This window comes from Neopelma chrysocephalum, unplaced genomic scaffold (genome assembly GCF_003984885.1).
Source record: "Neopelma chrysocephalum unplaced genomic scaffold, ASM398488v2 Primary Assembly neopelma1_365, whole genome shotgun sequence".
Lineage (NCBI taxonomy): Eukaryota > Metazoa > Chordata > Aves > Passeriformes > Pipridae > Neopelma > Neopelma chrysocephalum.
This window is the reverse complement of record NW_020898029.1, coordinates 1,056,276-1,068,308: the sequence shown is the minus strand read 5'-3', so window position 1 is coordinate 1,068,308 and position 12,033 is coordinate 1,056,276. Positions and strand designations below refer to the sequence as shown.

At 50.5% G+C, this 12,033-nt stretch overlaps 1 protein-coding gene across 1 annotated transcript; it reads left to right on the top strand.

Moving 5' to 3' along the window:
- Positions 1–2,107: 2,107 nt before the first annotated feature.
- On the top strand, positions 2,108–11,770 carry LOC113978884 (ceramide synthase 4-like). Its single transcript, XM_027706183.1, has 10 exons — positions 2,108–2,274; positions 3,921–4,038; positions 5,421–5,539; positions 6,935–6,992; positions 7,545–7,595; positions 8,316–8,408; positions 9,018–9,146; positions 9,681–9,787; positions 10,363–10,507; positions 11,605–11,770. The coding sequence occupies exons 1-10, from the start codon at positions 2,108–2,110 to the stop codon at positions 11,680–11,682; spliced, it is 1,065 nt and encodes a 354-aa protein (XP_027561984.1). The 3' UTR covers positions 11,683–11,770.
- Positions 11,771–12,033: the final 263 nt, after the last annotated feature.

The following is a 12,033-nucleotide window of genomic DNA, read 5'->3' as shown; positions in this document are numbered from 1 at the left end:
CTCTAATGGAGACCTCCCTCCCCACACAGAGCACTGGGTGCCACATCAGGACCTGACTCTATTTCCCCTCTACCTTTATCCCCCGTGTGCAAGAGGAGACGTGCATCACCCAGTGTGTGCACCACACGATGGTAGTGCAACTGTGGGAGATGAGGCATCCAGCTCCAGCTGAGCCACGAGAAAAATAGCATTTACTGATGCTTCCAGGCTGCTGTGTGGTGGGTGAGTCAAGTGTGGCCCCCAGGCTGGCACCTGTGCTGGCCTAAAATTGTGGCTGATGTGAATCTGCTGACTCCAGTAGGTGTGGACAGCTGGTGGACGTTTTGGATCTTTTCTTAAGAATAATTTGGTGCAGTTGTTTCCCTCCCCCTGCACACACTCAGTAAATTTCAGAGATCTGCATCCACCACGTTTTTTCACTACTCAGACATATGTGCCCAAGGGAACCTTTCCTTGGATGGCTGCACTTGGAACAACGTTGCTTTTCTTATTCTCACAGGTACAGCAGGTGCCGTGCCTGCAGGTAAGGGCAAGGCCTTGTTCAAAAAGCTGAAGTCATGTCTAAACAAGGAAAAGGACCTGTAACTTGAATGTGAGCACGTGATAAAGCAGGCCAAGAAATATCCTGAGAAACAACTTGAAAGGCAATACCAGTCCCTGAAACATTGGCTGGAGACTGCTGAAGTCAGAGATGGTGGGGGCAGAGAACAGGAACACTGGGGTAGGTCAGGCTAGAGCCAGGAAATGCAGTGAGCTGTCCTGTATGGCTTCCCAGCTGAGGAGCTCAGAGATGGTCCAATACCTGACATCTTCCTGAGGCCACATTCCTAGAGGATCCACCTCAAGCTGATGGGTGAGATGTTACCTAGCACACAGCCTAACTGAGTAACAGCAAACCTTCAACCATCTGGCAGGAGTTAATTTGCACTAAGAGGAGTTCAACTACCAACCATGGAATGCCATTTTTTTGTTTCAAATCATCTTGTTATCAGAAAAATTTAAGACGATTCCAAGTGGGAATGTGAGGAGCTACAGCCCTCTGTCTGTAGTCTGACTGGTCATAGTGGTAGAGAGAATAATACATGATGGAATTGTTGGAAAGAGATACAAACATAATCAGAAAGAGTTCCCATGGATGGTCTGCAGGGAAGGGATGTCTCACTCTGCTGGATTTACCCCAGAGCTGGTGAGCACATGCAGCAGGGAGTACCTGCACCCTGTTCAGCTCTGCAAAGGCTTTCAGAAAGGTCCCTCAGCAGCCTGGGGAACCCACCTGAGGTGACCATGAGAGACCAACACAGATTGTTTGCAGTTGTGTATTGCTGAAGGTGCCTCAAACAGGGGGAGGGAAAGGCAGATGGCAAAATCAGTGAAGGTTTCTGGTGATGGTGTTGCAGACTGGCTGCTGCAGTTCAGGGCACCGAGGCACTGGCAGAACTCAGGTGGAGCTGAGTGTGGAGCAGAGCAATGTGGTGCACGTGAGAAAGTCCGGGAGCGCTGGGCTGTGTGTGAGCACTCCAGGATCACTCTGGGGAGTGGTGCATCAGCTTCCTGCTTAGTATGTGATGGTTCAAAATGCAGACAGGATAGGGGATGTTGCTGGGCAAGATGGAGGAACCAAAACTGAGACTGCTGGGTCCTTGAAGGTGCCAGAAGATCTGAATGGCTGTGGACAGTCTCCCCCCGGGACCTCCATCCACACCCTCTGTCAGGTGTCAGAGCTGATTAACAGGGGAGGGCTTTGTAGCCTGAGAAGGAAAAGCCTGGTAGGACAAGAGAGATGCCCCTGCTGACATTGTCACCAGGTAGGGACTTTAGTTATCCATGGCTGCATGTGTGTAAGTGAAACCAGCCACCTCCTCGACACCCACTGAAATACTTTCTTGTGCTAGGACATCTTACCTCACCTCCAAGCTCACAGGCAGGTCAGAACAAGTGACACTATTTCACCCTAGTCTGTCATACTCATGGAATTGAGCAGGAGGTGGGGACAGAGAGTGACGAGCTCTGGAGATGGGAATCCTGATTTAGCAATGAGCTTTATGCCTTGCTGCTACCTGCTTGCTGCAGGCAGCCTCTGCTTTCTGTGCCCAACATCTTGACCAGAATGGGAGTGTCACAGGGGTTCTGGCACCATGAGCTCTGGCTGCCACCTGGAGCTACCTGGGAGGACTTGAAGGAGTCTGCAGACACACACTACCCACAGCCTCAGGACCTCCTGCTCTGCATCCCTGGTGCCCTGCTTTTGATCTTTGTCCGATGCCTCTTTGAAAGGTGAGTGCAGCACCTCTGGTTTCTCCTGTGCTGGTCAAGACACTGTCCAGTGTCTTGCAGGGTTGCTCCAGAATAATCCTTACCTACCTCCCAACCACTACGCTACAAAGTGTACAGGGGCTTGTCCCCAGGAATACTGAATCTCTCTGCTTTTCATGGCATATGGTATTTGTGTGGCAGCCCTTTGGCCTGCCCTCCCTCTCTCCTGTACCTGTACCATAACCTGTACCAGCAGGTGTGAAAAGACAAGTCCATCACTCCGTCACACCTGAGCTGTGGGTGGAGGGTCCCTCTGGAGAGAGACCAAACTGAAGCTTGCAACACAGATAAGGGATTTCCTGGGTGTTGGGATTCCCCAGCTGAGCCAGGGTTCAGCCTGATCCCAGAGGATGCTCCAGAAGGTGCTATGTGAGGCCCCCACCCCAGCACAGAGGCAGGAGGAGGGGTGACCATGGCTCCTGGAACTTGCTGTGGGACCACTTTGCTCACAGCACTCCTTGCCCAGCCCTGCCCTCTTTCCTCCTCCCAACACCAGAGGACCCCAGTTCCGCCAGAGGTGATGCACTTCAGTGTCCCAGCTGCGGGCACTCCACCCCAGGGGAGCCTGAGGGTCAGCTGGCACCTCCCCAGGACTCATGTGTGGCAATGAGGCAGGTCCACATGGCTCGTGCTAGGAGGTGGATTCAGATGGGGCTTTGAGCCCCTTTTCCAGGAACAAGGACTGGCACATGGGGAGGTACAGACCAGCCCTCAGGCACAGGGAAGCAGAAGCCATTCAGTGCCAGTGTGGGCAGAACTGCCAGGACATTTCCCACCAGGCAGAGCAGGGCTTTGGGGTGGGTGAAGGGGGGACATGAAACAGCAAAGCTGTGTGCAGCAAACCTGCCCTAAGCTGGGACAGAGTCTCTCTCCTGTGGCCTGGAGGAGCTGGGGGAGCACTGGCCCATCTCCCCCGAGCGCTGGCTCCTGCCTCGGTGCACAGTTGTGTGAGGTGATGTGGCAGACACGAGCTGTAGGAAGAGCCAGAATTAATTCCAGTGTCATCAGGTCTTCCCTCAAAGAAGCAAAGGCCTGTTGCACTTGCCTGGCTTCTAGAAACAACACGATTTAGGAAGCAGTGCTTTCCTGGGTTTCCTGCAGGAACCAGCACATCCCCACATGTTCTGTCCTTGGCTCCTGCTGCAGGCAGTGGTCAGGTACTCTGGGCGCAGAGCACATGGGACACACAGACACTTGCAGACTGGTGTTGTGGCGTAGTCTGGACTGCTCGGGAAGGCTATAAAGGGGACCAGCATGCACACCAACACAGAGATATGCTCTGTATCTCGGGGCCTGGTAGAATTAATTATTGTTTACTTAGCAGTGGTTATTGTTGTCTCCACTGCACAGCCAGCACCCGTCACCTGTGTTTTGGTGCCATTGTGTCTGTCTGAAGAAAGAGCACTGACCTGACAGAGGCACAGGGCTTTGCATGTGCTCTGGAGCAGCCCTGGGTGCCCGGGGCTGTGTGTGCAGAGCTGGGTGTGTGAGCAGTGGGGCAGGCCTGGGCCCCTGGGGCAGTGCATCCATGCACAGAACGTGCTGGCTGACCCTGGCTCCCAGTGTGGGCTCACAGGTGCTTTTCTGCCTGAACTCTCCTCTTGCAGAACTGTGGCTCTGCCCTTGGGCAGGGGGTTGGGTGTGAGTGACAAGCGGAGGCCCAAAGTTCAGCCCAACACCACGCTGGAAGGCTTCTATGTCCTGCTGGGCAGAACCCCAAAGGAGGTGAGTGTCCCCCATGTCCCACTTGTCTCACTTCCCAGGCAAGCAACACCTTCTTTCTGTCCAGGTACCCCAGGCCAGACAAACCTGCCTCACAGGCAAGGTAGTTACTGCTCACCACCCTTCCAGGGAAGGAATTATATAAGCAGATATTCCAGGATCTTACAACACATCACACTGCTGCAATCCCAGCACCTCCTGACCTGCTGTGTGTCAAACACAGCAGGTGCTGTGAGAGCTGCTGGCTCTGGCAAGGAGGCAGCCATCACCCCTTTGGGTAGAGTCTATTAAGGCTGATTATTTTTAGCAGAACTGCAAGTCCTCCAGAATCACAGAATCATTTAGGTTTGAAAAGCTCTCTGAAATCATCAAGTCCAACTATTAACCCAGCACTGCCAAGGCTACCACTAAACCATGTCCCCAAGTACTACATCTACACATCTTTTAAATCCTTATAGTGATGGTGACTCTACCACTGCCTTGGGCAGCCCGTGCCAGGGCTTGAGGTATTTCCAATCTAAACCTCCCCTGGCCCAATTTGAGGCCATTTCATCTTGTTCTACCCTCCTGTCAGGGAGTTGTGGAGAGCAAGAAAGTTCCCCTGAGCCTCCTTTTCTCCAGGTTGAGCCCCCCCAGCTAATCCTGGTGCTCTAGACCTTTCCCCAGCTTCGTTCCCTTCTCTGGACACTCTCCACTGACCACCACTCTCCGGGCCTGGATCCTGGCTCACACTGATGCATGGATTTCAAAAATAATTTTTTACTTAAATCTGTATGAAGCTTTGTCAGAATAATTAAAAAATGCTCATGAGTTCATATTTACATTCATTTTAATCACAATTTATAAACTTTAGGTCTGTGTAGTGTTATTTGGAATTCATGTAGAAAATTAGGATGTTGGAATTTATGTCTTTGAGCCTGTGACTGTGCAGCCACTCCAACAGCTGGATGGTTTTGCTGACATTCCCGAGTGAATTATGTGCTTGTTTCTTTACCATCAAAAGCTGAAACTTTATTTATCTTCAGGTTTGTTACCTGCAGCTGATAATTATCAGTCACAATTGTATCAGAGGTGGAAAAAAAAGTATTTAGACTTTTATACCCAGACATTGCATCCCATTGTGTACAGCTGCTAAAATTTAACCAGGGAGAGGCTGTGCTTCTTTCTGAACCTGCATTTAGATATATCTGAATTGGAGTTTAAAAACGGCCACAGTCATCTGGGAGTTCACAAACGCAAATAGAATTGATACGATTTTTTTCCAAAGGAAGGCGTTCTTTGGGGAAAGGCGGATGGGCAGCCCCATGGGAGCACAGCTCTTCCCCTCACACAGGGACCAGCAGCCTCCAGAAGGCTCAGTCCTGCCTCCCTGCCCTGTTTTCCAGGAGGACCTGATTTCACTGGCCAAGCAAAGTGACCTGCCCATCAAAAAGGTGGAGACCTGGTTCCGGCACCGGCGGGCCCAGGACCACCCAAGGCTGATGAAGAAGTTCTGTGAGGCCAGGTGGGTGGGTCAGGGGAGGCTTTTAGTGATGGAGGCCTCCAACAGGTCTGCACATCATCACCACCTTCTGCCCTATCCTTATCCAAAACACTCTCCCAGGGGAACCTGCTGCCAGCTGAGGCTGCCAGAGGAGCCTCTGTCCCCTCCCTGCAGCACTGCCAGCTTTGTCCTCCCTCCCTCCCTCCCTGCCTTCCTCCCTCCCTTCCTTCCTTCCTCCCTCCCTCCCTTCTTTCCTTCCTCCCTCCCTTCTTTCCTTCCTTCCTCCCTCCTTTCCTTCCTTCTTTGCTCCCTTTCCTTCCTTCCTTCCTCCCTTCCTCCCTTCCTCCCCTCCCTCTCTGCCTCCCCTCTCTCCCCTCCCTCCCCTCTCTGCCCTCTCTTCCCTCTTTTTCCTCTCTTCCCTCCCTCTCTCCCCTCTCTTCCTTTACCTTTAACTTTAAAAGTTGCCTCAACAGAGTCCAGTGGCCTTGATGGAGAACAGGTTTAAATCTCAGATGCTGGAGGGCTTTTGAGCACTCAAGCCGTTTTCAAAATGCATTCGCTTCTTTTCAAGATGATCTTGACACAAAATTAGCATTTTAAGATGTTGTCAGCATGGGTTGTTGGGCATAAAATAAATCCATGAAGTACAGTTAGTAGGCAGTGCAAGCCATGAACAGAGGGAGGCAAAACCTGAAAAACACCAGAACACCAAAATCTTCATTCCTTTTCCTCAAGCTGTTTCTTATATGAAATCTTCCTGCACATCTCAGTAACACACGGAGTCAGGATGGAGAGAGGAGTCACTAAGTGTCTTGATCAAAAGAATCAGATTATCTCTGGTTCTCACCTTGAGGTGAGAATGTATGATGTATGATGTATGAACGCAAAGACCCCCATCAAGTAAGAGATCTGCTCTCCTTCCCCTTCTGAAAAATAAATTATTCAGTGCTTGAATCCTGTTACTGTGCTTTTTCAAAAATATTCTCCCCCTGAAAGCTTGTTCAGTGCTCTGTACTGCAGCATTTCTGAGGGGAGTTATAAAAACCCCAGTACTCCTGTGCCATCACTGGGAAAAAATTAGGTGCCTTCCACAGGCTGGAGTGTATAAGCACAGGTGACCTACAAACACCCACACAACAAAAGGTGACAGGGAGTGGCATCTTGGTAGTCTTACTGCATCCTCTTTAACACTGCTGGAGTGCACAGGGAATCTGGGCACAGTGAGGGCCACAGCAGAGCCTGGGTGGGCCGTGGGGACCTTGTTGCCTTACAACACACACTTGCTGTGCCAATGGAGCTGAGATTCTGCAAATTCCTGTCCAAACAAGCAAAGATTCCCCTGTGGGCATCCTGGACACAGCCTGGAGAGCTATTCCAACTCTGGAGGAGGTCTTAATTCCCTGTTTTCTGTTTTAGCTGGAGATTTATATTCTATTTCACCTCATTCTTCTCTGGACTGGCTCTTCTGTATGATGTAAGTATGTGAGCAGGGTGATGCTGTGAAGTGACACCTTTCAGGAGTACCTTGTTCGTTGCAAATGAAGCTGATGGTCCCAGGCCACTCCCAAGAGCCTATCCCAAGACAATGTATGGCCATGACTATGTGTCCAAAGACAAAGAAGGACAAATTCAGGGGTATGGAACAGAACAATCCCTAATCCTGATCCAGCATAACAGTTCCCCTTTCCCTTGGTGGACCTGGCTAGGTGTCAGTGATGTTACCATGCTGTCCTTGTCTCAGGTCTTTGTGTAAGTGCTTCACCACAGATAACCCCACACAGCTCTTGCATCTCAGACAAGAGCAGACCCTGTCCTGGCTCTGGCTGCTGCCCACTCCTTATCAAGACCCTTTGTGTGACATCCTGTGCATTCTCTAATGACAAATGCACTTTCCCAACCACTTTTTCCAAAGCTCAGAGCCAGATTGGGTCTAGCATGGGCACGAGTTCTTGCAGTATCTCTTCCCATGCTCATCACAAGTCATTAAAAGGCTATGGTTTCTTACTGCTGCCTTCTCTCTGAACAGAAGCCCTGGTTTTGGGACCCCACTGTGTGCTGGTTGAAATTTCCACAACAGGTGAGCAGCAAGTCCATGGAATCACAGGATAATTCATACTGGAAGGGGGATAAAGAGGTTTCTTGCCCAACCTCCTGCTCGCAGCACCCAGCTGTGGGATCAGACCAGGTTACCCCAGGTTTTCTCCAGTTTAGTTTTGAAAACATTCAAACATGAAGACAGCACAACCTCGTGATTAAAAACTTTATCCTTATAACTCCTGTTATAAGAGAACACCTGTTCTCTTTCAACACCCCTCTCATCTCTCATGCTCACATCATGACAGCTTGGCTCCATCTGCTTGACAAGCTCCTCACAGGTGCTCCATGTGAGCATGGGGAGCTCTGCCCTGAGCAGACACCACTTCTCATGAGTTTCTTTGTCACCCAAGCCTGGCTGGAAGTGGCTCTGCGTGTGCGGCCACAAAAGGGACCAGGTGGTTCAGGACATCTGATACTTCAAAGCAGGGATGGAGATGAGGTGTCTGATCCCCTGAAGAGGGGAGACCCCAACTGCTCTCAGTCCCTCTGCAGACTGGCCAGGCTGGTCCTGCTTTTGGACCGGCCTGTCAGTGCATCAGCAAATGGTTCAGTCACTGAGAACAGGAAAATTTAGGCATGACCAAGCCCTGCTGTCCCAAATGCAGGTTGAATGAAAGGGCTTTGCCCAGGAAGACCCTTCCCCTCTCCTGTCCCCCAGGGCTAGGCAGGGCCATCACACTGCCTGTTGCTTATCTTGCAGCCTCTCCCACCTGCACTGGGCTGGTTCTACCTTCTGGAGCTCTCCTTCTACTGCTCACTCGTGGCCACTCTGCCCTTTGATGTGAAGAGGAAGGTGAGTGACAGCAGCACAACCACGACCTGCTGGCTCGGTCAGTCACCACCACGAGTCTGTCCCCTCTGCTGTCAGCTCCCCAGGGCTGCAAAGGGGAAGGCACCTGTGCTGCTGTGGAGATCCTTGAGCACTGAGCCCCTTCAGCGCTCGTATCCCACCACTGCACCTTGCACTGGGCCCTGCTCGTGCACGGTGCGGCCTCCCTGCCTCTTTGGCTGGGGAAGGGCTGAGGACTCACATGGGGGTCTCCACGCCTGCCCAAAGGACAGACACTGGGTGGACATGGCATCACAGCCCTTGCCAGCTCTGGTCTCAGATGCTGCCTGCACTGGAGGGCTGTGTCTCCTCATGGGAGGGACTTGGGCTGCTCTGATGAGGGTCCTGTAAATGCATGTGTGGCTTTCACAGCATGGGATGAGGTGACCTTCTGTACCCAGCATCCAACCTTGCCCTCACCTCGTTCTGCAGTGGAGACTGCACAGAGCTGTAGTAGGGTGGGGAGCACTGGTGCTTTGTGGGGGTGTTTGACATGACCTAGTGAGGAGGCAGCACGCAGGAACAGGTGCTGCCAGGTCAAGGTAAGGCTGACAATCTCCCTTCTCATGCCAGGACTTTAAGGAACAGATCATCCACCACATCGCCACCATCACTCTGATCTTTGTCTCCTACTGTGCCAACATGATCCGGTTTGGGATGATGGTCATGCTGGTCCATGATGCCTCTGATTATATTTTAGAGGTGGGTTAAACTCTCACATAGAATCACAGAATGGTTTGAGTTGCAAGGGACCTTAAATCCCATCTCATTCCAACCCCCTGCCATGCGCAGGGACACCTTCTGCTAGACCAGGGTGCTCTAAGCCCCATCCAACCGGCCCCAGGGATGGGGCAGCCACAGCTTCTTTGGGCAACCCACCCTCTGAGTAAAGAATTTCTTCCTAACATCTAACCTAAATCTCTCCTCTTTTAGTTTAAAACTGTTGTCCATGTAAAAAGGTGCTCTCCCAGTCTCAAGCCTGTGCTCCTGTCTGTGGGCAGCATTGGGAACTGTGTTCACACATTGATGTGATGCCCCACAAGTGGGACACATGTACTTCAGGGAAAGCACATTTAGGAACTACCAGACCTACTGCTCTTGAGGAAAAGTAATTGGATGCAAAGGGACTGGGACACATCCTCACAAGCCTGGTCACCCTTGCAGGATGTGGTAAATCCCTTAGCCCTTAGGAGGAGAACACAGGCACAAGGGACACACAGCAATGTTTCTTTGCAGTTTGCCAAGATGCTCCATTACCTGAAGTGGCAGCGGGTCTGTGACGCTGTTTTCATTGCTTTTGCTGTGGTTTTCATCGTCTCCCGGCTTGTCGTTTTCCCATTAGTGTAAGTTACATTTTGCTGTTTTCTGAACATGGGTGTTGTGCACTGTTTGAGCTCCTGGAGAGGTGACCCTCCATGCTGAGAGGAAGAAAGGCAAAGAATGGGACATGACAGGTAAGTTCAAAGATTAATTCAGCTGGAACAGAGGAACCCAAGGGGAGAAAAACCAATAGGGCTTAACTTTATTAATTAATTATATTAATTAATTATCTCAATTAATCTAGAGCCACAGCATTTACCCTTCCATTCCCACACTCTCGCCATCTCTCCTAGGCAGGGGCTGCCTCTCACCTGGGGGCTGATCATGCTGTGATGAGATGTTTACATGCAGCCACAGCAGGTGATTTCTCGTGAGCTACTGTGGTACTGGGAATGGTTAGGATGTCTTTCTCATGCTTTGAGAGAGCTGGGCAGAGCGTGAAGCCTGATGGTGCAGTCCTGGCACAGCTCTGCTCTGCCCTGGGGACACACCAGCCAAGTTGTTTCCCAGAAAGATATTTGACCCTTAAAAGTGTGAAGACACTTGGCCTGCTTTAGTCTTGTATCTTCTGACTTCCTTCTCCCCCTCTTTCCCACAGTGTATACTATTACTTTGTGACAAAACTTCCATTGTTCCCAGTAAGCTGCCTGATAAATGCTTTCCTGGTGGTTCTGCAGTTGCTACACATTTTCTGGTCCTATCTGATCATCCACATGATCTTCAGTGTCATCCTCCGTGGTGAGGTATGAAAAGTCTTTGTCTCCTTTGTGCCACCACCACCACTCATGAGAGACCAGGAGGTCCAGGTTTCCTGCCTGGCTGCAGGGAAGGGGTGGGTGAGAAATGGGAGTGCCCAACAAACAGCCCGAGAGCTTCTGAAGGCATGTGTTGGGAGCTGTGTGGATAACTTAGCTCATGGAAATCAGAGCAGGTTTGCACTTCTGGTTTGCAGCTGTGTCCTGGTGACATGGGAGCCATCCACAGTCCTTTCCCCTCACTGCCCAACAGCTTCTTAGTTTGTGGTTTGGGAGAACAAGAATCTGTTGGCATATCCGAACTGGAGTAAGGAAGGAGCAACCAGGTGAGCCTGGTAGATAGCACACTGTGTATTTGCATCTCTGAGTTTTGGGTGCCTTCCACAGGCTCTTGATGCATGCCAGAGCTTGTATAGAGACCACTGGGAGAAATGTTGACATCAGAGAGGGCAGCTCCCTGGCCTGCCTTGCTGGCACAAGCAGAAGGTATCGTGGGAGCATCTGGAAGATTTGTGAAAGCTTTGGGGATCTGTGGCCAGCAAAAAAAACCCCCACAGTGTTGGTGTTATGCCTTCAGCTTACCTTGAACTACCCCTTTATCAAAGCTAAATTACAATAAAAAGCAGTTTTTCTGAGGAAATGATGGAGGATATGCTCACTGAGGTTGTAGAGGGTTGCAAAATGAGGAGCCCAGTCCATACACTCGCTGGACAAATAAGTGTTGACTTTTACAGTCTCGACAGTAATAAATTGCACAGGAAAATATGCAGAATGACTACATGTAGAATAAATACTAACTTATTTTCAGAAGGTCACATTACAAGAATATTACTAAGATGACCAAAAAAAAGCATTCAGAAGTTAGGTGAAATCATGAGTAAGCCAACCTCTGGCAGCCTGAGTCAACCTCCCAGCGCAGGGACAGTTGCAGCACTGGCTTTAAGGACATGATCACACCTGTTATTATTATTTTAGCTGCCAGGTTAACCCCCTCAGGGCTGTGAATGAAAACAGGACGGGTCCTCTCTAATATATACCATGATACAGGTTTTGCAGCTCATTTCAACTGACTTTCTTTTCTTCAGAAAAGACAAGATGCCAGAAGTGACACTGAAGAGAGTGACGGGAGCGAAGCAGAGGATCCAGCAAAGAACCAAGAATAACACAGGGCTTGCTGCAAAACACCAGGAGCCAGGCAGACTCTGGAGTGCAGGAAGGCTGAACAGAAGCTTGGGGGAGAGGCCTGACAAGCTCACAGAGGCTTCACCACAGTCTGCCTGAGGCAGCATCCACTGTCTAGGTGGAGGTGAATTTCTTCATCATGTTTATAGGCAGTTAAGTCACTTCAGGAGATACTTTCTACAATTCTCTTGTTAGGACCATTCTTTTACTACTCTATGATCCTTCATGTTGGAAAAAAAAAGGGTCTGCCAGCCAAAGTCTCACTCTGAAAAGAGAAGAGGGGTTGAACAAGCTGCTGAAGTTATGACACCTATCTACACTTACCTCAGAGT